The sequence below is a fragment of the Anoplopoma fimbria genome, chromosome 20 (genome assembly GCF_027596085.1).
Source record: "Anoplopoma fimbria isolate UVic2021 breed Golden Eagle Sablefish chromosome 20, Afim_UVic_2022, whole genome shotgun sequence".
NCBI lineage: Eukaryota > Metazoa > Chordata > Actinopteri > Perciformes > Anoplopomatidae > Anoplopoma > Anoplopoma fimbria.
Genome location: NC_072468.1, coordinates 9,797,646 through 9,824,834, shown reverse-complemented (window position 1 = coordinate 9,824,834; position 27,189 = coordinate 9,797,646). Strand labels below are relative to the sequence as shown.

At 40.3% G+C, this 27,189-nt stretch overlaps 3 protein-coding genes across 17 annotated transcripts in view; 2 read left to right on the top strand and 1 right to left on the bottom strand.

The window, feature by feature from the left end:
• The first annotated feature begins 179 nt into the window (after positions 1–179).
• On the top strand, positions 180–8,440 carry LOC129109200 (antizyme inhibitor 1-like). Of its 3 annotated transcripts, none has more exons than XM_054621219.1 (12): positions 180–340; positions 2,191–2,312; positions 3,649–3,859; positions 3,964–4,137; positions 4,488–4,660; positions 4,996–5,130; positions 5,309–5,390; positions 5,874–5,948; positions 6,361–6,526; positions 6,864–6,979; positions 7,425–7,645; positions 7,748–8,440. In XM_054621219.1, exons 3-12 carry the CDS (start codon positions 3,758–3,760, stop codon positions 7,860–7,862), a joined length of 1,359 nt encoding a protein of 452 aa, XP_054477194.1. In that variant the 5' UTR covers positions 180–340; positions 2,191–2,312; positions 3,649–3,757; the 3' UTR covers positions 7,863–8,440. The 3 variants fall into 3 exon arrangements, with proteins under 3 accessions (XP_054477194.1, XP_054477195.1, XP_054477193.1); XM_054621220.1 differs by lacking the exon at positions 180–340 and adding an exon at positions 988–1,241 and having other exon boundaries at positions 7,428–7,645; XM_054621218.1 differs by lacking the exon at positions 180–340 and adding an exon at positions 988–1,241.
• A 774-nt stretch (positions 8,441–9,214) lies between these two features.
• LOC129109199 (Krueppel-like factor 10) lies at positions 9,215–12,626 on the bottom strand. Its single transcript, XM_054621217.1, has 4 exons — positions 12,428–12,626; positions 11,577–11,795; positions 9,998–10,841; positions 9,215–9,902 (listed from the first exon to the last, which is right to left on the bottom strand). The coding sequence occupies exons 2-4, from the start codon at positions 11,784–11,786 to the stop codon at positions 9,646–9,648; spliced, it is 1,311 nt and encodes a 436-aa protein (XP_054477192.1). The 5' UTR covers positions 11,787–11,795; positions 12,428–12,626; the 3' UTR covers positions 9,215–9,645.
• Positions 12,627–18,967: 6,341 nt separating this feature from the next.
• Positions 18,968–27,189, top strand: part of ubr5 (ubiquitin protein ligase E3 component n-recognin 5) — a 33,106-nt gene continuing 24,884 nt past the window's right edge. For all 13 annotated transcript variants that reach the window (XM_054621207.1, XM_054621216.1, XM_054621215.1 and 10 more), the window contains exons 1-7: positions 18,968–19,390; positions 23,000–23,044; positions 23,175–23,256; positions 24,276–24,352; positions 25,862–25,981; positions 26,547–26,832; positions 27,015–27,174. In XM_054621207.1, the coding sequence (XP_054477182.1) occupies positions 19,329–19,390; positions 23,000–23,044; positions 23,175–23,256; positions 24,276–24,352; positions 25,862–25,981; positions 26,547–26,832; positions 27,015–27,174 (832 nt within the window). In that variant the 5' untranslated portion in view covers positions 18,968–19,328. The remainder of the gene's footprint in view (positions 19,391–22,999; positions 23,045–23,174; positions 23,257–24,275; positions 24,353–25,861; positions 25,982–26,546; positions 26,833–27,014; positions 27,175–27,189) is intronic.

Here is a 27,189-nt window from a genome sequence, read left to right as displayed (position 1 = left end):
AGCTAAGCTTCCCATGGCACCCACCTCCTCCTCCTTCAATGTTGAGGAGGGAGACATGCAAATTTATCTCCTTGGAAGAAACACTGCCCCAGCCCCTGCATTTTCGGAGGCAGGCACAACTCCCCAAAGTCACCACAACAAAAGCAAAGGGAAAGAGAAATTCATTCTGAGCTTGAACTTGGGGCAAAGCACATGCATCTATCAACTTATTACGCGTGGGACTACTGCTTTGCAACTGTTGAGTTTGGCTACCGAAAAAAGGAAAATTCTGCAGATTTTATTAGACAGCATTTTGTCCTTATTGCTGAGCCATGGGAAATACAATGAAGACATAACACAGGTAATTCCTGGAAAATTTGACTTGGCCAGGTTATTGTAACTTTATCTTGTCAATATAGTTATTCTGAAATTGTATTGGGATATGACAGCATAACGCTTCTCATCTGTAAATATTATTTTATAATGTCAGTAATAATTATAATAACTATAATGATTATTATTATTTTATTGCTTTTAATTTAATTTCTTAACATTATTTTTGTTCTTATTATTATTATCATTATTTGTATTATTGCTAATAATAATGATAACAATAATAATGTAAATATTTCAAGTTAGGACCGGGGTTGATTAATGTAGTAATTGATGTCCTTGTTGATAGATGACATCTAATATGGTGTTGTAAATCAAAGGTTGTTGTCTTATGTTTATTTTTATGTGGTTTTGACAGCTCTAAACTCCGCCCATCTAAAATGCGTCGAACTCCCCACTCTTCTGTAGAGTCAGACCGGAATAGCGTTATATGTTTATCACATGTGTCATTAAGCAATGTTTAAAGTATGTATAAACACTTCATAAAAAATACTATCATCTGGTAGATATTTCGTGGATTCAGTTTTTCCGCATTGGTTCTTTGCATTACTAAAAAAAAGTAAAATATGAGTATTAGTTGTGCTTTATTTTGTTATTTAACCGGATATTGTTGTGCTCCTTCTGGAGAAATGTCACTTCATGGTCCTGTCCGTCGGTCTGCACGGTCGACCTCCACGGTTGCTTCCGCTCAGTCGTCACTAATCGTCCGTACCATCTCGCTTCGACATACCGCTGGACGATAACAGCTCGACCTCAACCACCACCTCCATGGCCGATATCCTTTTCTCTTCTAGTAACCCCACCACTCTTTAAAAATTCCGCCTAAAAAGAAGAAGCGTTCTGTCCCCTCTTTTGGGTTTTCAGCAAACGTGAGTACCGATCTTCTGGCTAACCGCGTTGTTAGCTTGCTAATTAGCATGTTGTTAAATTAACCGGGCAATTGGGCGTGTTTTACTAATAGCCACACATGCTAGCTTTCAGAGGTTAAAGATAACGTAATAGTTGTTTTGGGGCATTATTACTTAAAAAATACGTCACCTCCGTTTTAACCTGATTATGTGGTATGTTGCTAGCAAGCTAAGGCTAATATCTTGTGCTACTATGCTAATCGTCGCTAGTTGATCTGTTAATATCTACAGCAAACTAAGTGATGTTAGCTTCATTGACTGTAAACATTAAGTGTTTTGAAGTGGTAACAGTCAACTTGGGACAAAACTGCTAGTTAGCCATGATTGCACCAATTCAGTGAACTTTATTTCGGACCATAGTCCAAACTAACAAAGGGTGACATTTTAAACATTAACCAATACCAATTACAGAAAATGTGTATCACATTCAAAGTCAACAACAAGCATATACCGATGCTCAACTGCCATATTCTCCACCCATTGCCTTTTTACACTCAACATTTCCCTGCTTATCAGCTTACCAATGTTTCTTTATCGGTTATAATATTTGATTGTACAGACACCGTATGACTGTCGAGGTAGACTGGATCATGTGTCAGAGGGGACACAGGTGATTCAATTAAATTCAATTCAGTTTATTTTGTATAGCCCAAAATCACAATTTTCTACTCAGAGGGCTTTACAATCTGTACACTTGTGACATCCTCTGTTCCGGAACCCTCACATCGGCACAGGAAAAACTCCCCTAAAAACCCCTTAACAGGAGAAAAAAGGAAGAAACCTATGGGAGAGCGACAGAGGAGGGATCCTTCTCCCAGGATGGACAGAATGCAAGTGATCTCCTTGTCAGAGTTGTTTCTCTGTCAGTGTCTGATTACTATGTGTCCTGTTCCCGTCTGTGCTCTTGCAGGTGTACAACAACTATCCAGAGGATCTAGGGGCAGCTCTTTACCGAGAGCCGTTTGACTTCAACGCCGAGCCACCTTGGGATCCTAGCTGATAGTGGACGAGTTCATCCCAGGACTCATCCATGTGAGTGAAATATGTGTTACATTTGAATACATCCTTTTTGATTGTTTTACTTATGATATTTTAATAATAGAAACATATGCCATATAAAACCATGTTTGCATTTGTGCATGTGTCTCTATTTGCATGGATACGTATCATTTTGTATTTATTCAAACTGCGTCACCAAATCTCTTGACAGAAGGAAAATGTATTAACAAGCTGCGTGTCCCAGATTAATCCCACTCAGGCTAATAGTTATTTTAGAGCCTGCATTTCAGATCTATTTATACCACTTCTATTAAAATAACAGGGCTTTGTGGTCTGGACTTCTTTTATCTGGAGTAGTTTTTTTTGTCTTGCTTTGATTTAGTTGCAATAAGAGATCATTATTTGGTTATAGATATCAATCCTGCTAATAGTGACTACATTTCCAATGTAGTTCTTCTTTCTGCAGTGTAATATGAATATAATGATTTGACTGTATGACCCTGTCATGCGTCATCACTTCTTTCATCTGGGAAAAGTTATGAGTGACATAGTTGAGCATTTTCTAAGTTACATAAAGTCTTGGTTGATTTTTAAAGGGATTATAGGGTTGAGTTATCTCCCAACTATTTTTAACCTTTGTTCCTGCAGAGGACTCATTGATTTGAAGGCTTCACAATGAAATTAAGGAGGTCCGTTCATGTGTTTGTATCAGACTGTCTGTCCCAATATTTCTGCACAATATTTCACATAAAACCGATCAGACTCCAAAAGGTTTTTTTTGGAGTAACGAGCATACTGCAGTTTTTTGGAGCAATAGCCCCTGCCTTGTCACAGTTGTCAGCAGCACTGCAGGCTTTATAGCCACATTGTTAGTCTCCCTATTTAACCTCCCAAAGCTACAGTCATGTCACACCTGGTCCAGTCCAGACTGTTGTGCCTCTCTGATGTATTGTGCAACATTTATTGAAAGTAAAGTGGTGGCATTAACGCCGCCTGTATTGTACCTTGCCGACAGAAAAAACCTTTCACGGGTCACCAGCTCAGGGATTAATGGTGATTGTTGGGAGTAATTGATGCTAAAGTAAATGAACTCTGTGCCCCAGACTCTATTTTCACAGTGGCTTTTAGAAGAATAGGCCTCTTCCACAAAGCTGTCCTGTAATGTGGAAGCTGCTCTGGGCTTTGATTGGATGCTCCCTGAAAATGACCTGTTTGATTGGGCATCACAGAAAGGATTAGGTTCCAGCTACTAAATAAACTAGGAACAAGCTGGACAACATCAATGATTATACATTATCCAAATATGATTGAATTGATTTGCTTCTTGGACTTTGTGTGTTATGTTGACTTTTCTCCTTTTCTTGCACAGTTTGTTGCATAAGACTAGGACCCCAGGGGCTCGAGTAGGTGCGAGCAAGACTACTTCGGACTATCCACGTTCTTTATGCCTGTCGGATTAGAAGAAAACGGTTGAGAGGATGAAAGGAATCGCTGCTGAACCACAGTATTCTGTCGGTCTACTGGAGGGATGCACAGCCCTCTGTGATGTGATTGACAATCACATTGATGAACAAACTCTGGTAAGGGGTCTCACTGCAACAACATGCACATTCATAACATAAACCTGAATTTCTTACCGTCTTTTTTTCTTATTCATCCACATGTTTGTCTCCTTTTTCCTCAGTCTGAGAAGAGTGCATTCTTTGTAGCAGACCTGGGAGTTATAATGAGGCAGCATGTTCGCTGGCGAACCCACATGGCCCAAATTCGACCCTACTATGCTGTCAGATGCAACAGCAGTCCAGCTGTCATTGAAGTTCTTGCTGCCCTTGGAACTGGATTCATTTGTACCAACAAGGTACTCTCTCAAATTTGCAAACTGAGCAGAAAATTGTGTAATTAACACGTTTTGTTTTTTTAAAGGAGTTTACTACCCTTATTTTACTGGGTAACAAATACGGTCCAGTAAAGTCCCACACCCTGTTCTGCTAGAGAAAGTATTATGAATTTATATTGCACAACTCTGTTCCCACAATCTGTAGAATAGATATAGAGGCACCACCAAGTGGTCAGTGTACCTCAGTGCCATCCTTTTAATATATTGTTAAGCGTATATGTTGTCTATAGTATGATGAAATGTCTGTTGATTAGCCCACATGCAGTATTTTAAGGGAACACTGTTCTAACTTGGTCTCTTTTGTATTTCAGTCTGAGCTTGAGCTCATCCAGAGCCACGGTATTCCCTCTGAGGACATCATCTACAGCGGTGTTTGCAAACAAGTCTCCCAGATTAAATACGCTGCTAAGAATGGCATTGACCTCCTGGTGTGTGACAATGAAGCAGAGCTGCGCAAGATTTCTCGCTGCCACCCCAATGCCAAGTAAGTGCTTGAGGTGTTAGTCCTAGTGTTAATAATCATGTGACTTGAAAGCTGATGTTTGAACATTAAGTAATTGGCTTTGTGCGATTATGTCACCTTTATCAAGCCATTAGATACTATTCATCTGACAGGATTTGGCTTGAAATGTTGTTTCCCATCTTCTGGCATATTGGAATTGCCATTTACAAAATAATTTGGTCTCAGCTGCAGATACTTTGTGGTTAAACGTGCTTGCGTCTCAACTCATTCTAGTTACATACCACTTTTATTTAATTCATCATATTTCTTTTTTTTTCTTAGCAAACCCGTAACGGCAATCCTTTTATTTAATTCAGGCTGCTGCTACAGGTTTCAACAGAAGCATCTGGCCTGGACGATGAGATGAGCATGACTTTTGGCTGTTCCCTCAAGGACTGCAGGCATCTGCTGGAGAAGGCTAAGGAGTTGGGTGTGCAGGTAGTTGGTGTCAGGTGAGTCCTTTTAAGCCCTTTTAAGTAACATACAGATGTGTAGAAGGAGCACAACAGCTCAGATATCTGCTAAACAAATGCTTTAGTCTGACCTGCTACAGGATACATTTTTAACTCCCTGTGAAGGTATCAAAGTTCAACCTTAAACTTCCCCTTTTTCATCATTTCCTCCCCACAGGTCGCACATTTCCAGGACCTGTGAGGATGACCAGGTGTACGCTCATGCCATATCTGATGCCCGTTGTGCCTTTGATATGGGAGTAAGTGATGTTAAATATTGTTATGTTGCCAGCGTCACTGTTCACTTCTGTATAGAGCTGTACCGAAGTTTAATACAGTACGTTGACATTCAAATTGTAAATTAACACTTATATGCTGTGCAGCTTTTTGTTTTGCATGTCTATGCATTCTGTTTAAACCTGGTAGTTCTGCTTAGTTTCTGTCTCTCACACACTGACGAGTTAGATTCATTTAAGTTTGGTTTTTTTCGGTTCTGAATTAATTACAAATGTATATACATTTTCTTTTTAAAAGACTCACTCATTTAATCCAATTAATCACTTTATTCATTTTTTTTTTTTAACATTCGGTACAGGGTTAGTTATGTTGCTAGCATTTTGGTTTCTTTCTATTTTTGTACACACTGTCATGTTTTGGACACTTTTGACAGCTTGAGAAACACTCTTTGTTTGGTAATCACTTGTGTTTTGGTAACATGTTTACAAGCTTTTTTCTTTCCTTAGGAGGAAATTGGCTTCAACATGAAAATCTTGGACATTGGAGGTGGCTTCAGTGGCTCTGAGACCCAGCTGGAACTGGTCAGTGTCTTATCTGCTTTTTACATAACACTAATGAAGGACACACAGGCCAGTCTAATCTGTTTAAGCGACACAGGTTGAGAAATGTGTCATGATATTAAGTTGGCTTTACCCTATACCCTATATAGGGGTACACCCTACCCAATACAAGTACATTGCAAGCATCACCACAAAGTCACTAATACAGCATGTAAATCATGTTCTTTTGAAATTAAGAGGAAAGAAATATAAATATGTACGTTTGTTTAAATGTTACATTGTACAACACTCGTAAGACAATAGTCAGTTTTATTTCCTTAGTGAGAGATCTGATTTAACGCACTCTTTTAAAGGACAACAATGTGATAGGATTAAGGAACCCTTTAAATGTGATTTTGGTTCCACAATTTTACCACTGTCATCTCTTTTGCAGATCAACAGAGCAGTCATGTCTATGGTTGATCTATACTTCCCTCCTTCTACTGGAGTTTCCATAATTGCCGAGCCTGGCAGCTTCTTTGTGTCCTCTGCTTTCACTCTGGCTGTGAATGTCATCTCCAAGGAGGTGGTGGCACGGGATTGCCAGGACGAAGCACACGGTCAGTGGCCTGATATATTCACTCAGGTTATACAGTATATAAATAAAGATATTAAAGCTTATGTTAATATGAATACATGGTGCATTTTGATAGCCTCAACCGTCTTGTACTGTAGAACTATGAGGGGGGCTACCTTTTAGAATGTCTAGGAATTGGCAACATTACAACTGTAAAAATGTAAAGCAGGTGTTACATGAAAGGTGCATTATGTAAAGTCAACCGAAGAGAAGTAGGCAAAAGTGCGATTCATAAATTGTAATATGAAACAAAATCTACAAAGTTTAAAAATGAATCCATTACACTGTAAAATATTTTGTCTACCAATCGCTCTGAACAGACGATCCATCTCCCAACGATGAGCCAGAGTTCCAGTACCACGTGAACGAGGGGGTGTACGGATCATTTGCCAGCAAACTCTCTGAAACACTGATTCCTGCTCCATCTGTTTATAAGGTGAGTCTCAAGGATTCTTTAAATGGTTAAAATGTTTGTCTTTATATACACACCTTTTGTCTTTAATTAAATATACATCCACCTAAATCCTCCCATCCTAATAAATAATCACCTTTTGATGCCACACTCTTCTACCCTGGTTGAGTGATATAGATGATGTAATCAATGGGGAAGAAAATACAGTAATGGGCAATTAATTTCAAGGGTACAGGTTGTGAGTCAGGGCTTCAGGAAGTGCTTGAGTTAAAGGTACAATCTGCACATTTATGCATTTAAATGTAAAGACATTTTTGTGTAATATATTTTGTTGAGTTGTGTACTAACATTAACCCAAATATCTCCAATATTGTTCAAACCCAGAGAAATTGGAAATTTTATTCAAGCTGCGTTTCATTTGGTCGCCTGACAATCTTATTTAATTGTCTAAATCCCTGCTGTGTGTTAGCAGAACAAATCCCTGGATGCTCCAGTGTTCAGCAGCAGCCTGTGGGGTCCCTCTGGGGACGACCTGGACCAGGTGGTGGATCACTGCCTGTTGCCTGAGCTAAACATCGGAGACTGGCTCACTTTCGCCCAAGCAGGGTCCTACAGTATGGGTCAGCCTCTGTGCAGCGCCACAGACTCACCACCACCCCCCGTATACTATGTCATCTCCTCCAGAGACTGGTAAGGAAATCAGTGGGGGAGTTGTTTTTTCAAATTTGGAGTGCGTTATAACATCCACCCCAAAGGATCAGATTTTCTTCATGTTTATTTTTCCTCCACCAGGTTTGAGATGCAGGACAACGGTGTCACACACGAGGCAACACTGAAGAACTTTTCTTTGGTCCCTTATTTCCTCAATTCCTGCCAAACAGCGGCTGCTCTGTCTGTCCCAGCTTAGCAATCACCAGACATATAGGAAGACTTTACTGGTTCCTGCTGCTAGCTTCCTCTGGTCCTCTGGTTGTATAGTTTATTCAGTGGTCCATATTCAACTGGGATGAACTAAACCCGCTGTGCAGATATAGCTTGAAATAGTTGGGACCAGACTGAATTCCTTTTACAAACCCCAACATAGAGTAAGTGATTAAACCTGCTAAACCCAAGTAGATGTTAACTAGTATGCAACAAAATGGATGACTCCTAAAAGACGGATGCATTCTTCCCTTTTGCTTTGGCCGTCCCACGGCACTACAGTTTACACTCATACAGTAGACATGTATTGATTTTAAATGATTATATTTGACAAATGTATTATCTATGTCTTAATTGCTTTTGCCAGTCTTGTAAAGTAAGATATGTATCCCAGAGTAAAGCGTTGTATTTAAATGGAACACAGTTCTTAGCTTTACTACAAGATGTGTATTTATAATTTTAATTAGTTGTAAAGTTAATTCAGTGTGATAAGAGCTTGATTTCATTATTTGTTGTCCTCAGTGTTTTGGGGCTTGCATATGAAGGTGTTTTTACTCATCTGTTTGATGAGGTAAATAAAGCCAGTGTGACCATGAGATCCACTGCTGGAAACTCGATGAGCGCAGTGTGCTCCGGTGTGGTTGAGAAGCTAATGGCTCAGTGTTGAGTTTATCTAAAGTGCTAAGCAGCCTGCTCCCAGACCAGACCAGGGAAGGGCCGGCAGGTAACTGCTGTACCACAACATAGCATAGCATGTGATGCAGATGGGACAAGGCAAGTGTTGATGGAAGATGATTCAGCTGACATGGAATGGGGTCTCAAAAGCAACAAAATAAAGTTATTAAAAAAATTATAATGCTAGACCCCTTTTTTTCTTTTTCTTTCACTATATCTATTGAATTTTGTTTTTAAATATTTTTTTTCAAAATTTAGGACCGTGTTGAAAGAATATTATTTCTCAACTGTGCGAGGATTCTTGCAGAGTGTCTACAATATATGTGAAGTTGTTTCCTAATCTCAGTTTAAGGCATGATGGAAAATAACTGCTGTATTTGTGCTTCAACATGAACAGTAATAAACACCTCACTGACTGGACTGTGAATCTCTGCGTCTGTGTTTAATTATCATTAATATTCACATGTTCTCTGAAGCCCTGCCTAAATAACTGATAAAAACTTTCAGAAATGGTTTCATAATATGAGGACTTCCAATTCTCATATTGGAGGATGTGATCAAAGGCAAACAGGGATTTGGTTCGGGGAGCTAGATGTCTCAAGTCAAAACCACATAGGGACTGAATATGATTTAAGTCCTTGTCATTACAAGGAGACATTGAAATAAATGAGAAAATATGTGTTCAATTTTTTTTTAATAAAGAATTATACTGTCCCTGCAAGAAATAAGGGTTGTGCAATTATTTTTTTTAATAAGAAATAGATTCTCGTATGGCACTAAAGAACAATATTAAACATTCTTTGGTCAAATATTACTGACAAGTAAACATGTTAGGCGTTCATTTGTAAATCGACTCAGAACAGTGTACAGTTAATATTTTTTGTGTAAATGCCCAGTTTTGAGGGACGCAGTAGTTTGTCAAGTGTAAACAGTCTCTTCACCTTCGTTACTCAACTATAATCATTACAGGAACTGTTATGAACGGACTGGTGACAGTGGAAAAAAAAAAAAAAACGGCACATGCTGCTCTGCGAGACTCAAAGCCACAGGATTCAAATGTCACAATCTTCACTCCGGTGTCTCATCAGGAAGTCTCAGAGAGAGGACCGACTCGTGGAAGCAGTGAGGTCAGCGGATTGGGCGACCTTTAACGTCCAGTAGGGCGCCCTCCTCTCCGCCAGGTGCCGCCGGGCGTGCTTGGCGAGGTGGTCGCTTCGCATGAAGCGGCTGAGGCACGTGGGACAGGCAAACCTTTTCTCCCCTGTGTGGGTGCGCCGGTGGCGGGACAGCTCATCGGAGCGAGCGAACCGCCTCTCGCAGCCCTCCCACTTGCACTTGAAGGGCTTCTCACCTGTCGGAACGCAGACAGTGGAGCAGATTGTTTTCATCACAGCATCAAGAAACTTTTTTTTTTAATCAAGTATCAAATGGTATTAAAATCCTTACCCGTGTGTGTCCTCATGTGGGCCTTGAGGTGGGAGCTCTTGAAGTAGGTCTTGCTGCAGTCCTCGCGGGGACAAACATGACTTCGTGCACGGGACACTTCTGGCTGCGGCAGGATTTGTGTTTGCTCCAAAGAGGGGCGACCTGGCGCGGGGGCGATGGCTGGCAACTTTGAGCCGACGGGGGTCACCAGTGCTGGCTGGAGGTAGAGTGTGGGGACACCTGGCTGGGGAACGAAGAGCATCACAGGGCCTTTTGCCACCTGGCCCCCCAGGAGGAAGACATGGGTGGGAGAAGCTTGTGCTTGCTGTTGTAGTGCGGTGGTGGTTGCTGATGGGATTAGGTGTTGCTGTTGACCGTCAGGGGCTGTGACGGTGGAGGAAGGAGAAGAGACGGGAAGGATCTGGCTGTAGACAGGAACAGGAGAGACCCCAGAGACAGCCTGAGATGTGATTGATTTATCGTCCAGGCCTAACAGACTAGGCTGGGTCTGTCTGTCTTCGGCCACATATGGCAAAGTCACATTACAAGATTTCTGTGGCACAGCTGCGTTAGAGTCAGGCTGTATAACAGTACTGTTCAACCCACATTCAGAACTCAAATATGTTTTAAAGCGTTTTGTATGAGTTCGGGTGAGTCTGTCCTCCCTGGAGACGCGATGAATGACATCATCTGAAGTGTGACGGATCACACTGGTGCACCTGAACCGGGCCGTGGGTCTGTGCAGGTCAGTCTCTTCAGTTGGCTGCCGGCTAGGACATCTAGCTGCTGCAGGTGGATGTGATGTTGCCACTGGGGGGGAATGGGTGGCCTCAAAGTTGGGTGGACTGTATGGCGGTGTCATGCACTGAAAGTCAAAGAAGATTTTTTTTATTTATTGACAAACTCAGCTTTGTGTGCATGTGTATCTGTATATATTGTATTTGTGGGTATATTTTTATATGTATACATTTGTTTGTATCTCATTAGTTTTCTTTACTGTAAACTTAGATATCCTTGTTGTTTTCATTGTTTAAAAAGCCTTTTTAATTCTTTACCGTCCACATTTTTTTCAAATTTCAGTAACTTTGTACATTTTGGGATCGGTAAGGTGTAAACACAAATGTCAAGGGGGGACTTGAAAGAAAATAGAATAAAAGTCAATAAAGTTTGTTTAACTAAGACAACATAACAGGGTCATTCATTCTATACCTTCACAAAATATTTGACCCACTTGGTCCAGAATTTGATGAACTAATTTTTCTGAAGAGACACCAAAAAGAGGAATCTTTTCCATTACAAAAATGTGATTTATTATATCTATGCACTCTGTATTGTGCGGGGGTTCAAGGAACCTTGTGAGTGCTTTTTTTTTTATTTTTTTAGTGGATATTAAAATACCAAACGTATATTCATCTGGACGCCTTGAATAATGTTGGTTAATTGCAAGATCAGCGTTAAGTATGCCTTTTAGTGCTTTGTGAAGCTCTGCCCAGGAAGGTCTAATCATTGGACACTTCCAAAATATATCCCAGTGGTCTGATTCCTGAAACCCACACACTGCAGGTTTGTTCTAAACCCTCAGCCCACATGGATCCCTTACCGATGGAGAGTCCCGTAACACTGCAGACCCAAAGGGGACTGAGTCGTCCTCTGAGCAGTCTGAGGACGGAGTTAAGGGCCTGACGTGTCTGAGCCTGAAGCCCCTGGTCTTCCAGTGCTTAGTCATGGACATCAGAGCCTCCACAGCCTCCACTTCAGGGGCACCCAAAGGAGCCGGCTGGAATTCACCCTGGAGCTCCTCAACTTCCATGTTGCAAATCTGATTAAAAAGAGCAAAAAATGTGTATAAGACAACACATCATGGGCTTTTTCTTTCATTTTAAATCATATATATTCATTATATGACTCTGGGTAAAGCACATAAACCACATATTGTGTACATTTTGTGAGTATGCACACACACGCACACACTGTGTTAAATATATGTCTCTAAGCTAATTGATTAAGACATTAATCAACATATGCAGACTATGTAAAGGGCATCATGTGAACTGAGCATGATCAGCTGCTGCTCTTCAGTGCTGGGGCCCTTTCACCTACTTCCCTGATGGGGGGGGGACAAAAGCACCAACTGTGCTGCTTACACAAACCGTCATCCCCTCCCTGACCCGAGCAGCACACACACACACACAAACACACGCACACACAGTCAGACAACACACTCCTCCTGAGTTACTATCAGTGGTGAAGCTGGTGGTAAATGAATGACCTATGACCTAAATAGAGGCTGCGTTGCTCAACGAGGCATGACAACCAGTATTAGACATGAAACAAACAAATGTTACTATTTAAACAACATATCATATTGTGGAATATTATTTTAATGTTTTTTAAGCAATTCTCGTTATATAAGAAGAAACATATGACACCGTGAAAAGTGTATTTACTTACATCTTATGTGGGTCTGTGTGAAGTGGGTTGAGGAGGCCAGGTTTCACTGCTCAACAGCACAACTCGTCCTTCAGTCTCTTATGAACACTTCTGACTAAAGTTTGAAGTTTTCCAGGTTTCTTCCTCAGCCTCCTCCTCGCTCCCATTCATCGTTTCAAACGCGGTGGGGGAACCGACGGGCCCCTGCTCGACAACTCGTCCAATGGGACGCAAAGGTGTGTTAAGCGCCGACCAATGGGGGGGGGAGTCGGTGCGTGATCGGGGGCTGAAGGCACCGTGGAGGCAGCGTGGTACACAACAGCATGGGCGTGTGAAAAAAAACATTCCTGACTACACGCGCCTCCCTTCACCCCCCCCCCCAATACACACACACACACACACACACACACACCATCGTCTCCACGTTTCCCCGTCTTCATAAGGAGCAGAAACGCACCTTCAATGACTAATCAGACTTTGGGGAGCTGAAACTGCATAAACAGATGCTGTGTCATCATCTGTTGCAAGATGTAGATTCTAAATAAAGCATTACAATACATTTAGAATACTTCGCAATTTCCCCAGAAATATATCTACATTAGCTAAATTTAAAGTTCTAAAGAAACTAAAGTCTTATGTGTAATTGACTAAGTAATATCAATATATGGTCACCGTTTATTGCCAGAACTTCTCCAGAAATAGTATAAAGTTGTCTGGAAGTGTTGGCTGTATATCTAATTATATTATGTATGTGTTGTAGGGGGGAAGCTGCTGTATTTTTGGGGTATGAAAATCTAAGTTATCTCATCACATACAGTGCATGAGCCCATTCCTATAGAGAGCTGTAACTCCACTGAGGATATATGTCGATAATAGATAATCGATAATAATACTACCCTGAGCCTTCCACTTAGCACTTATTGTATTCGTATTAGTTTGTTGCACTTATTGTATTCATATTAGTTTGTTTCTGCACTGTACTTTTGCTCTGGTTTATGCTCTTAGATGCTTGTTTAAGAAAGGAGATGCACTTATGACTTCTGGTGACTAGTAGTTCTCTTGAATATCTATGTTGAATACACTTATTGTAAGTCGCTTTGGATAAAAGCGTCTGCTAAATGACTGTAATGTAATGTAGATTAGAATTAAACTTCATTTATTTGGCAATTTCACCAAATACAAGTAGACTAATGCAAACAATAAAACAAGTGAAAACACTAAGACAAAAAGGGGGACAAAATGTGATGAAATATGTAACATAATAGCAGAATTAATATCTTTGAAGGGATATAGTATAATGATATTTAACTATATTAACACTTTTACATGTTGCAATAGGAGGGTGACTGACATTTTGTTCTTTTCATTTTTATACACTCCCAGTGAATTCGTCAGTAACTTGAATATATTAATGAGTTTATCTATGATGGATTTATCCTCTTTTTTAAAATTTCCTTTGAAAATCCATTTCTCATTTGGTGAAATTGAAGAGGCGTCAACTAGCTCCCAGTGACAAAATTCTTGAAGTTGAAGTTGAACTTCCCTCACATTTGACCTTAGTGAACTTGTTTTTTATTCTCCTTTTTTAAGTTGACTGCTGTGTCCATCACTAGGCTTCTTGTCCTCTGAGGGTGAAAGAGGTCGGTCAAACAGGAGGTGGCCTCGGGCAGCCCTCTGGATTAGGTAAGTGTCAGCTGTCTAGACCTTCCTGCACAGCACAGAGAACCAGAACAAAAGGCCGGCTGGAAGCTAACAATGGAGAAATACACACACAGACACGCAGCACTTTGACTGAGTCTGGCACTGTGGGATGTTCCTCAAAAGCATATCCAGCAATGTGTAGTTGGAGGAGCAGAGTCTGAATGCAAGGGAAATAATTTTGTTCTCTTTATCAAAATCCATATTTCTAGGATATTTAATTTAACATCTTGACATGCTGATTATAGCTTCTAGCAAACTAAGTTTAAACTGAAACCATTGTTCAGTTGTGTTCTGCTTTCTTGAAGAAGTTCCTTTTATGTATCAATTTATTAAAAATGTACTTAACTCAAATTTATAGTGTGTAGTACAGAGAATTGTGTGAAAAGATAAATCTTTTCAAAATCTTATTTTTTTCCCCTCGAACAGCCTAATCAACAACAAACCGAAGAATAAAAGGTTAGGCTTTAGGAACAATATCACCATCTTAAGTCTACTGTATCGATATATTAAAATGTATTACAAATTAATTCTTTAACTTCAGACTCTTGAAGAATCTTCCATTTAAATATGAACCGTTCTAAAGTCTAATATTTAATGTATCGTATAAAATATCCTTAAACATTCTTACATATTTATGTATTAAGAAAACACTCCAAATATATTACTAAGAAGCTGCAGTCAACACTGTGTTCATATCCCTCTGCCCAACGCTGAACTGACTCATGCATATATACTATTGTACTTTCTTTGTTGCGTCTGTAGCAGTTGAAGAGTCACTCCGCCAATTTCACACATAAAAGACACTTTACTGAGAGTCCTCGCCTGTGAGAACAGCTGTAGTGTCTTCTGTGGTTCTGCTGGGGGCTTTAAAACAGCACTTAATATGAGTTACACACACATGTTTATTTCAAATGACCTTTTATGCATTAAACACAATTTTTGGCCAAACACTTTTTAAATTTATTTTATATTTGCCATTTTAAATGTTAAATGTTTTCCAGTTTTTATTCATCTGTTGAAATTCTTTGAATTGCACCTAACATGTAAGTGCAAAATGCATGCTTTATTCCTACCACTTTTATTTATTTGATCTGTTAAAGGAAGGTTTCCTGTTTTTATTTACATGTAAATGTACAGCACTTTGAGCTACATTGTCTGTATGAATTGTGCTTTACAAATAAAGATCATTATCATTATTATTATTATTAAAGTCTGAGAAAAAACTCTCAGATCCAGCATTTTTTTATCCTGACTCACATTAGGGAAAACTAGCTTTTGACCATTCTTTTTTTTTATTTTTTTTATCTGTCTCTCACAAGTCCCCCAACTTTATGAGAGTGCATCATTAAACTGCTGAAGTGTTCCTTTAAACTGATGTACTATAATCACGGGACTCATTCAAATGTTTGGCTCCATTGAAAATAATATTTCACCAAAAACTCAAGACTTAAAGCTCCATTCATTCATTTTCTTTGGTCACTTGGGGGCAGCAGAACACACTTAAAACACCAGATCGCCTTCTTATCGCCTCATGAAGGCGTGGACAGCTGCTGATTGACACATTACTGGCGAACACAGAGCAACATTAGCACTTATTTGGAGTCATGTATCTGACAACTCAACAGGTCGAAAAATACAAAACATAAAGCGATTAAATCTATTGTCATTAGAAATATTACTGATTTTTGCAGCTTTAATACTTCATGTTGCATCACTGTCTTTTCTGTGTTGTGCAGAACAAAATATTGTAAAGGCAACCTGCTGTAATGCGTGTTCTAGCAGGGTTCAGTCTTTTATTCATCGATAGGATTATCGGGCCACTAACATTGCAGAGTTAGTAGTCATGGCACAAAAGAGCACATTTGTATCTGTTTTCTGGTCTTTTGGCCAGTCAGGTTGCCCTACTTTTAAAAGTGTGATGCAATGGGGACCCAGATTCTTGGCTGATGTTAACTAGTTACGATAGCTCAGCTCTTTTGAGCAGAACTTTACAACATCCTCAATGGACAAATGGATTCTGCTGGAATCTTTAGTGGCAGCATTGCCCCAGACATTACGGCTTTCTACAAAATGTCGGCCAATTTTCTAGCAGTGTTGTGAATGGTAAGCAAGACTATAGGCCAACAAGGACTCACTGTTCTCTTTTGCTGTCACAGAAATGGACTTTTGTCTTTCTCCCCCCAAAAAAGTAAAAGGCCTGTTATGAGACAGAAGCCAGGAACAGCTCATTACAGGCCGGCGAAATGCCCTTAAAGCTGCGCAGCATCTGTTTGGAGCATGAGGGTTTGTGCCTGAGGACCTGGACTGACCTGTTGTTACCAGGCAGAGTTACCCTTTGATGGTCAGTCCTGCCCTGGACCTGTAAAGATATGTCACAGACAGCACTAAGAGGAGTTATTTAAAAGTCTTAGTCTCCAGCCAGTGATCGTGTTACCTCACTGGGAATAACCTATACTTCTGCTTGTGACCCTGACTGACAGGAGCTGCTGCTGCTCAACTGATCTACAGTTCAATAAGTAATCAGCTGTGAGGGTTTAGCTTTGGGTGTCACTTATTTTTTTCTTAGGAGATGTAACACACTGAAACTAATTTCATAACAGCTTAAAAACTTAACCGATTACCTCATTAAGTAGAATCTATTGTTTCTTTTAACCATGTTGACTGGTTTTCTAAAGCTACAAACTCACTAACCTCTGATGACAGAGCAGTTTTCCTGGCTCCGACTCTTTGTACACGTACTCAACAGCACTAGAGGTCATTTGATGACCCAGTGCCCCAACTACCTAAAAATAGCTCGGGAGAATTCTGGGGTTTCATTTGACTTCACAACAAGTCTTTTTTTTTTTTTTCTGGAGGCCAGAGGAACCAGTTTCATTGACCTCTGTATGGAACTCAGTAAACTAGAGGGTGTAAAAACCCCTAGCCCTAAACTTTTGTCTCTGCTGGTCACATGAATTATGGCATTTGTAGCCAAATGATCCGATGAAAATAGACAGTTTTATTCTAAATATTGATGTATACAATATTGCCCATTATTTTAACTTAGATATCCTGAGAACAACAATGCATATAACACTGAAGTATCATGTGAGTAAAATTGGAAAAATACAAATAAAATTGTTTCATAAAAATCTATAAATGTCATACAACTTATTTTGCATTTGTCTTCTATTCTAGATGTTTACCTGTTACTTTACTAAACATCTATTCCGTTTAAGTCCTGACAATGTAAACTGCAGGCCGGACTGGATATAGGAAAAGTTTATAGTCGTTTTGGTAGAAAATAGGTTCAATGCTCTTTGCATTAGCTAAGTGGGAACTGCAGATGACAGGGAATGAGGAACCTGACCCGGGGCCTCAAAATGTTCTCTCTGTGTCATACTTAATTTCATTTTATCTGGACATCATTATCTTGAACTTTGATAGGGAACCTCTCACTTTCAGTTCCAGTTGTTGGGGGCATTTTTAAAACAGATTATTTCTGTACAGATATTTTTGACAAATGGCCTTCCTGGACAGTTAGGTAGTATAGCTCCAGAGTATAGGTCTGGAGCTAGCTTTATATTATATATACCTCTATGTGCCCGAATGCAAACGTCCACTCTCAAATACTCTCTGCTTTATAGCATGGATTTCTGGGACTGATTCTGATCTCTTTGTGAAAGGTAAACCCTGCCATCTGCTGGTGTAGAAAGACAAAGGCTTTTTTTGGATTAGGCTGTAGGTTAAAAAATCAACAACCAAAGATCAGCTGCATATCCTTTTAAATTTGGTTTACATTCAAATGTGCAACGTCCACTGTCTTCTTAGACTGCTTTTTTTTTGCTTAACAAGCTGAACAAGATGTTTTTTGTGTGCAAAAGTCTATTGTGGTTAGTAAAGAAAGAAATACAAAACTCATTCTGGATGATCACCTTATTTGAGCATGTCATCCTGTTCCATACTCCATCATTAAAAACAAGTTTTTTTAGTGGCACAAAAGGACAACAACTCGTAAAATAGGTACGCAGGTTGTTCCTCTTACATCCAGGGCACGTGTCAAAGTAGACTTTTCTTTTTTCAGTTTTACCCAAGGTTAACCTTGAGCCTACATTATTTTAATTATTTCTGAATGAGCGGAGCATGCTTGCACCTTTGCTGCTCAAATCATTTCCAGGATTTAGATGATGTGGGGATATTACACACTTACAAAGTATTTCATGGGAGTGAGCCCAGCATGAGGAGACTTACGGCTCTCTCCCCTTTGTAGAGCTCAGACCTGAGTTGGTTCAGTTTTAAATATAAGTCGAGTGTAAGAATAGAAGCATTAAATTGAGGGTCCCACATGATTTTTTTTCCATTCCCAAAGTAATGCTGACAGTATGCCAAGTATAGCCACGTAGTTCCCTTAAGATTTGGTGACATAATATTAGGCCTAAGACTTGGTTGGTCACAATGGTGGATACTCCTTATAGCAAATAACACCACCAATATGCCATTGATTTTTCTTTATTTCATTTTTTTCTTTATTAGAGATATGATGAAATTTTTAATTTAATAACTACAGAATTAAGGTCTGTTATCAGGTACAATGTTGAGCTATTCATACGCTTGCCAAATTGTTCCTCCATGATGGTAAAAAAGCATGTTTAAATATTTACTGTACTGGTTTGTAACTGCACAAAAAACACGACTATTCTCGTTTTTCTTCTTTGGACACGAGAAACCGAAATGATCAATATTGTATTATGTTTCTTGCGTTGTAGGCTATTGTCTTAGCTCGGAAAGAGTCCTCCTCCCTACCAAATCTCAATCCTTTCTTCGGCCTTTGTGGTACAATAATGGACCAGAAAATGACTGCAGGTGCGTGAAAATGCTCACAAACACAGATGCATCGGCCGAACTGGTGGAGAACAAAGACGTCGGAGTGTGAAAGTGTAGTATTTTTTTTATTTATTACAGTAGTCTTGCCTTTCTTCTTGAGGCCAATCCCGTCCAATTTAACACATTTCCTGTTTGTGCTCGGGGTCCAACCAGCGGAGTGGTTGCATGTGCACTAATCAACACACAGAGAAGAAGCTTGGTAGAGTTAAGATGGCGGCATGTGGGTGAGGAGGCTGGGATCTAAACTCGAGGGTTTTCGCCATTAAACGATTCCTATGAATCCACATATACACAGTTATCGAAAGAACAACAGTTTCCACATCGTTCACACGTCTGTGTGTGATTTTGGATTGACCCCATGACATCTATACACTTCGTGGTTCACCCGCTGCCCGGGACTGAGGATCAGCTCAATGACAGGTATTTTGTTGCGGCCCGTGGAAAAGAAGAGTGTTAATCGATATTTACGCGCAGGGTATGGTATATAGTGCTCAGTACTGCCATTGCGAGCGATGTTGACGTTGTCATGCGTGTTCAGTCGGGTTTAAATAATTTAAATGACCCCCCAGGGTTGAAACGAGGCCCGGCATCTTGAACAATCCTCGCTAGCCTGCTGCTACCTAAACAGTGGGTCCGGTGCTAGCTCGATGCTAACCCGTCCACTGGCCCTCGCACGGATCGCGCTAGCTAACACTAGCAGGCTGTTTCCTCGATTCTCCGGGAGGATTGGCTCACAGTCAAAGTTGAGATAGACAATGCGGGTTGGGGGATGGGGAAAAGAGAGGGAAATAAGGGTCGTAAATCGCAACGTTGTTGAAAAGACACGAGATTTCGTGCACAAATCATAAATGCATTCTTTTGACATGTGTCAGTGTTTGTTTTGTGGGTGTCGCGTTGATTATCATGATCAATGAAGTAGCTAACGTCAGCTAACTGATAGCTAGCTGCTAATGCTAGCGAGCTAATTCGCTGCCACGCTCCTGACAAAGCCAAATATTTGTGTTTCGTGGTCTTCATGTGGCAGTGTATTATTCCAAAGTTTAATGGCACAATTAACCTGCTAACATCATCGGAAATAATGTATTCAAAATTGTCCCTTTTGAACATTGTGTACCGAGATAAATATCTAAAAATATGCAGTGAAGCACAGTTAGCAACATTGCATTGACATTAATCCTGTTATCTACTTTAGTAAGGGGACCAGCCGAGGCTTATAAAGTGTGTATGATCGATGCTACACTCATCAGCGTTGACGTGATCCTACACTTTATTTATTCACTGTTACCCAAATACCTATTGCATACTCGGGACAGATAATTCAATTGCACACAATATTGTTAGTAGTGACATGCTGCTGGCATGCATCACACTGCGTTTAATGGGGTTTATTTAGGAAAATGTCGAAACTGAAGAGATCCTGAGACAGCAGTAGTTGGGTAAAAAGAAATGTCCAGGAAATTGTGTGCGACCTGTATTTGGGCAGAACATGTGATTTATGATAAACCTATTTATACCATCCATTGAGATTGAAGTGATTAATGAACTGTTCTACTTAAAGACAAAGAGGTTTGGAAGTGTTTTTAGAATGACCTTGAGATTAAGAACCTGGTAAAGGCTCAGAGGATGTGATTGCTTTTTTGCAGGTTGGTGTACTGTCTAACTCTGGGGGACCAGCTTTGGTTTGACTGTCAGAAAAGCTTGTTTACTCTGCTGGTTCTGCTGGTTATTGAAAAAGTCACTCAAACATCTTGGTGGTTTGGACCATTGGTTCCTTAAAGAGGTCATGGCTGTTTCATCCCCAGGCATGCATGCCATTGCATGCTACAGTCACCATGTGCTGCTGGGAGGCCCCCCTCCGCTCTCTTCCCCATGAAGGAACTTGCAGTTGTCAAAGCAGATAAGTGCCTCTATCTGAAGTTAAAAGGCTTGATCCAGCTTGGCTCATTTGAAGCGATTGCCTGACATGAACTGCCGGTCAGATTTCCTCAACCAAATGCAAGTAGTTTGCTTGACCTAACTTAGGTCTGTTTTGACACATAAGTTTAGCACAGTCTAACGGCAAATAGCTTTCCCCTGTAGTGCAATTGACGTTTAATACGTTTTTGCTTTGCTTTAGTGAGTTAAATCGGTCACAGGGGCGAGTAGACTTTGTGTCTGTGCTAGAGTGGTGCCATTTGTTTGATTGGTTGATTTGCGACTGACTGACCTGGATGCTGTGTGAGTAAATATCTCTTACCTCCCTGAAGTGTTTGGACTGCTGCATTGGCCTATAATGTGCTTCTGTATTGTGAGGAGATTTCTACCTTTACTATTTTCATCTCACACAGTTTCTAGACATTTTTAATTGTTTGTCAGTGTGAGGGCACGCTTCATCAAGCAGTGGAATGACATGGACAATGGAAAGTGAACCAACAAATGAGACATTTACATTTAAGTTCTGTTTAAGTTGTATGCCTGCGTGGACAACATTTTTTTGTTTGTTTTTGTGCAATCATGAGCATTTTATCTATCTATCTATCTCGGTATGTTTAGGTTTACAACTGGTATTAACATGTCAATTGTGTTTAAGTAGTATACATCATCCATAACTGCACTGCATTTACGTTTACCACTGAGGATGAGTTTTTTTCTATCCTTCTTGAGTTTCAATTAGGTCATTCATCACTACAGGTGTCCCAATGCTTCTATATCTCTTTGGAATGACAGTCCATGTGTCAAGGAAACAGTTTGCAGTATGAACTATAAATTCAAGATGACAGCATGAGCCAAATGGGTTGAAGAGTTGAGAGTTGATGTATGGGACTTGACAAGAAACTAGACACAAATCAGGATACATCTCAGAGCACACAATGTGGTTAAGCATGTTTGGTAAATATAAATCATTGAATGTATAGTATTTTTGGTATGATTCGGTGTGTTATTTTGGCTTGACACTTGCTTTGCACCATTGAGGAGGTGGAAAAATATAGTTTGGGTGGCAGGGGCCTCAGAACTAGTTGTCATATTTATTTTCTGAATGGACAATGTTTGGTTAGTGGCAGATGGGATTCTTCCATGGCATGGATGAGCATGAAACAGTCTGGACTGATTCATCTGTATAAAAATGAGATAATCTGCAGGAATAACACAACCCCCAAACTAACACATTTTGAAATTGATAAAAAGATAAGGAGCATTGTAGTCCAAAACTTCCAGTCACGGAGCATACAATTCTGTTATTTTAAAGATCGTTCTATTATTCTGGAAATATAGTGTTTTTTAATTCGCTTTAGGATTCTGGATTATTAACGGATCAATGCAGCGGCTTGATCCTTCATGCAATGATGAAGTGTTTGAAACAGTCAGCATCTCTGACTGGCCTCTCTAGCTTGCATCTCCTCCATAGCATTAGCCAATTAGGCTACCAAATTATCAGTGAAAAAAACATTAACTCGAAAAATTGACATCGTTATAACCAGTGACCAGAACTAAATATTTACGTACAGTTTGCTACTCTGTTGAATTTCTCAGAGGTTCCTATTCTGGCATCATCAGATTAGAGTTTCACACCCACTCTGGGCTGTGACCTCTGCTCTGATGTCCTGTCGTTAGTCAACCGATGTCACAGCTGATGTTGCAAGCAAAACAATCCAAACTTTTAAGCCATTTTGTCATCACGGAATCATTAAATGCTGTTGAGTGGGACAGATGCTATAATCTTATTTTGCCTCCTATTTGTTTGCCAATGCTATTCAACATTTTTGTTTAAAGTGATATATTCTACATGTCCTGGGATTCCTATGCTTAACCATATAAATTAAAGAGATGCACACGAGTTGAAGCCATTTGAAATTCACCTTAATGGTCTGTGTTAGTGTAAAGTTTTGACAGTTAAATTTGGTGAAATAAACATGATTTACGTATCAGTGGTACATGTTTTAAAGTATCTTCCAGCCCTGCATTTCTGTATTGCATACATTAATATGCATTCATTGTTTTGTTTTTTTACTGGTCTTACCTGCATTAATATAGTCTTCATCATCTTTTCAGGCTTCGTGAAGTCTCGGAGAAGCTCAACAAATACAGCTATAATAGGTACGTTTGTGTAAACATTGAAACCCTGGTTTTGTCTAATTTGATCAATTGTTGTAAACATGATGTTTATTATCAATCTATATATTGTCTAATTTTTCTTTGTTCTTTTGTTCCTCTTTTCCTAATGCAGTCATCCACACCTTAGTCTGCTGGAGCAGGCCACCCTGAAACAGTGTGTTGTTGGTCCAAACCATGCTGGATTTCTCCTTGAGGTAATGCTACGAGACATTACATCATTAGCATTAATGAAACACTTGATCTCGAGTGTATGTTTAATGTTTATTTATTGCCCAAAATGCCGTAAAATTTGACGTAGCGTTGAGCAAGAAGACAATAAAACCAGTCTAGAGTAGGCAGAGATGAGCGGTGATGATGTAGCATCAATATAGTAAATGAGTGCATTAAACTTTTGCCCTATCCTGTCAGAAGTACAGCAAAAACAGCTTTCTTCTCAAGAAAAGCTAAAAGTGAAATTCATTGTTCTTCTTTTAACAAAAACACACTGTCAAGTTTGTCCTGACGTAATAGCTGATAACAGAAAGTTCCACATCAGCTGCAGCCATCTTGGTTGTTTTAGTAAATTCCTGGAACACGCCCCATATTAGATAAGCGGTTCCAATTGGCTCTTCAGAACGTGCCTAATAATCAGTCCAAAGCGGAGGGGGGACCAGATGCTTCAGAGCAAATAAAACAGCCCACAGATTCGTCTGGTTCCCAGGCAAACTTCAATTAGGCTAATCCAGTTTGAACAGGGCTACAGACACACTGAAGAGGCATGCAGTAATTGACCTCACTTTGTTTATCTGGGCTTTTGACAGAAAGTTCTACAAACTGGGGCATGCAGGTGGAAGTGTGTTCAGGATGAGTGTGCTGTCAAAAGTTGTGCCTTTGCAATGTATTTGTATATTAACACACACAGTAGTGTGTTAATCTTAATGCTTACCTAATGGCACAGGGTTGGGTTCAGCTATAACATAATTTATATCTTCCAGTATACAGCGCCTCTGAAATATATAAACTGATATGTACAGCAGTAATTTGCATATAGACTCAGATGTGAAAGGCAAAAGGTTGTTGAGTTGTTGGCTTTATGATGTTATTTTATGTTTGGCTTGATGCATGTTTTAAATTCCTGATTTGATAATTTGACATCACATTATAATACGGACATAGAGTTCATTTTCATTAGTCAAATGTGTGACACTGAAAACCATAAATGCCTCTCTTTTAGGATGGACGCGTGTGCAGAATCAGCTTCGCTGTCCAGCCCGACCGCCTGGAGCTCAGCAAACCGGATGGCAGCGATGGGTGAGAGACCTCTTTATGATGGGATCTGTCCCGGAAACTGTTTTAGCTTTGGCACTGAGTTGGAAAACAGATTGCTTGGGGAGATGTCTAGCACAAGATGCACTGAACATGCTCAGGCTCACTGATGGTGGTTGCTGCGTTTCCTCTTGGCCGAGTATGAGGCTGTTGGACATGATTTCACTCATAGAATTATACTCGGGCTTCTTTGTTACAAAGATATCAATCTAGCAGGAGTGAAACAAATATTTGAAAACCCAGGTCTGCCCCCAAAAGAGTTCTCCAAACAGGCAGCTGGGTGACAGGGGGAAACTTTGACGGTTTGCTTGTTATGATTACGATTTCTATTAAGTTATTCTCACCACAGAGCTGCTTTTCTTCCTCAAAGTTAAACGCATTCCGACATTTTAGTTTTTTCTAAATACTTCTGCTTTTATTCCAATCTTGACACCCAACAAACAGCAAGGAAAATCGTTTGTGTAACTTTCTGAAAGCCAGTTGCCTTTTAAGGTTGCGCAAGTGTGTGCTATTTAATTAAGTTTTATTTCTAGCTGCTCTTTTTTGTGTTGGCAATGAGCATTTATTTGTGATGAATGTCTCTTTGATAGTTGTAGATATCCTGCCAGCAGAACAACATCCAACAGTGATTTCAGAGCTTTCAATGCCCCTCTAGCTGCTAAATATGCATGTGAATGAGATTGTAAAAGCCTGAGGAGCTCCTTGCTCCAAATGTTTTTGCAGAGCACACGATTTGCAAAAGAAGATGAGGTGGTTTTCACATTGAAATCGTTTTTCAGTCGGCACCATTGTGGGCTGCTGGGAAGTCTATGGAAAAAGAGTTTGGCATGTTGTCTTTGGCAAGTTTCACAGCCTGCTAAACAAGGTCTAATATCTGGGATTGTGTCAGCTTGTTGTCTGTCTGATTTTGCTGTTTGTCTGTATTGCATCTGAATAATGTGAATCCCCGTTTCTGTATCCCATTGTTTCCCATTACAATCTGGTACTTATTGTGATTTATTATGTCATTGGACTTATCTAAATTCAGTGTCACTGTATGTTTTATATTAATTGTTGGCAAATAATCGTTGTCATACTTTAGTTCCCTTGCCACAACAAAACAAGATTTTTGCTGATTATTTTAAGAGCACATTAGTTGAGAATATTAAAGTAAACTGCTTTTGGTTAAAGGCATTCCATTATAAGAAATGTTGAAATAGGAGAAAGCAGTCGCAGCCCCAAAACCCCAAGAACTTTTAAAAGAGGAAAGTCTTGAATGAGGAACGAGTTGCAGCCAATTCTGATTCCCAAGGGTGTTGCCATGCTAGTCTCCAAATAGCCCCCTCCTTTTCACAGTATAATATTAACAAGAAAATGAATCCTGAACCAAGGGGTATAATTTAACAGACCTTGGCTGAATTTAGTTTCTGTTAACCCAGGCAATAAAAGAAGGTATTTTGGTCCTGTGTGGGACCTCTGTAGGCTTGTAACTGATCTCCCATCTTTTGTTTCCAGTTCAAAGTTGAGCAGTGGTTCAGGGACAGGAAGGAGCTCCAGGCCAGGCAGGACTAGTGATCCGCCCTGGTTCCTCTCTGGCTCTGACACACTGGGCAGACTGGCAGGCAACACCCTTGGGTAAGTTCTGGCAGGGTTGACAGAGACAAACGGTCCTGTGAAAGCTCGGTGTTTAGAGAGCACAGCACTCACGGAGCAGCATGTCAGGGGTGAATTCCCCACACTGTTGGTCATTCTGAAAAGAGAACTTCAGGGTGCTCTAAAATAATTTATCCACCAAACGTCATACATCGAAGAGTATTCAATTAAAACTACATTTGCAGTCTTCTAAGTTCTGTTGTTGACCAGTGCAAAATTGAGTTCCTAACAGTTTACTGTCAAACAGAAACCAAATGATAGCTAAAACATCCAAAATGTGTACATAATGCAATATTCATACTGTAGCAAAGGTCTTTTCTCTTACAATACCTGCTAAGAAACTAGGGAAATTGACACTATTTAACTACCTTTCTGCAAATGTTTCTGATGCAAAACCTTATTAGTCTGAACTGCCCTGTCTCCGCTGTCGCAAAGGCAATGAATCCCTTCGTATCCACACATGTGCCTGTTTTGAGTCTGCTCTGTTAGTCAGATGGAGTTTTTTTGGCAGCTGTGTCTGACCATGGCCTTGCGCTGTATGTAACAGGAGTCGCTGGAGCTCTGGTGTGAATGGAGGCAGCGGAGGAGGTGGAAGTGGAGGAGGAGCAGGGGGAGGCGGAGCCGGAGGTGGCAGCAGCGGAGGAGGAGGAGGAGGTGGTGGAGGCGGTGGCGGGGGAGGAGGCACGTCGGGGAGGTCATCGACAGCAGCTCGCGATTCCCGCCGTCAGACCAGGGTGATCCGTACTGGGAGGGATCGCGGCTCGGGCCTGCTGGGTAGCCAGCCTCAGCCAGTCATACCAGCTTCTGTCATCCCTGAAGAACTTATTACTCAGGTACCAATGTCTCAGCATGTATTTATCTTTTCTTAAAAAAAAAAAAAAGCTACAAAATGGATTAAAAGCCTTTTACATACTGAAACAAATTGTGATGTAAACAGTGTATATTTACTTGCTAATCTGCATTCACAAATAAGTATTGATAAATGTGTTTTCTAACCTGTTGTCCTTTTCCCCAGGCCCAGGTAGTCCTCCAGGGGAAGTCCAGGAGTGTGATCATTAGGGAACTCCAGCGTACCAACCTGGATGTCAACCTCGCCGTCAACAACCTGCTGAGCCGGGATGATGAAGACGGAGATGATGGAGACGACACAGCCAGCGAGTCCTACCTCCCAGGAGGTTTGTCCAAAAAAA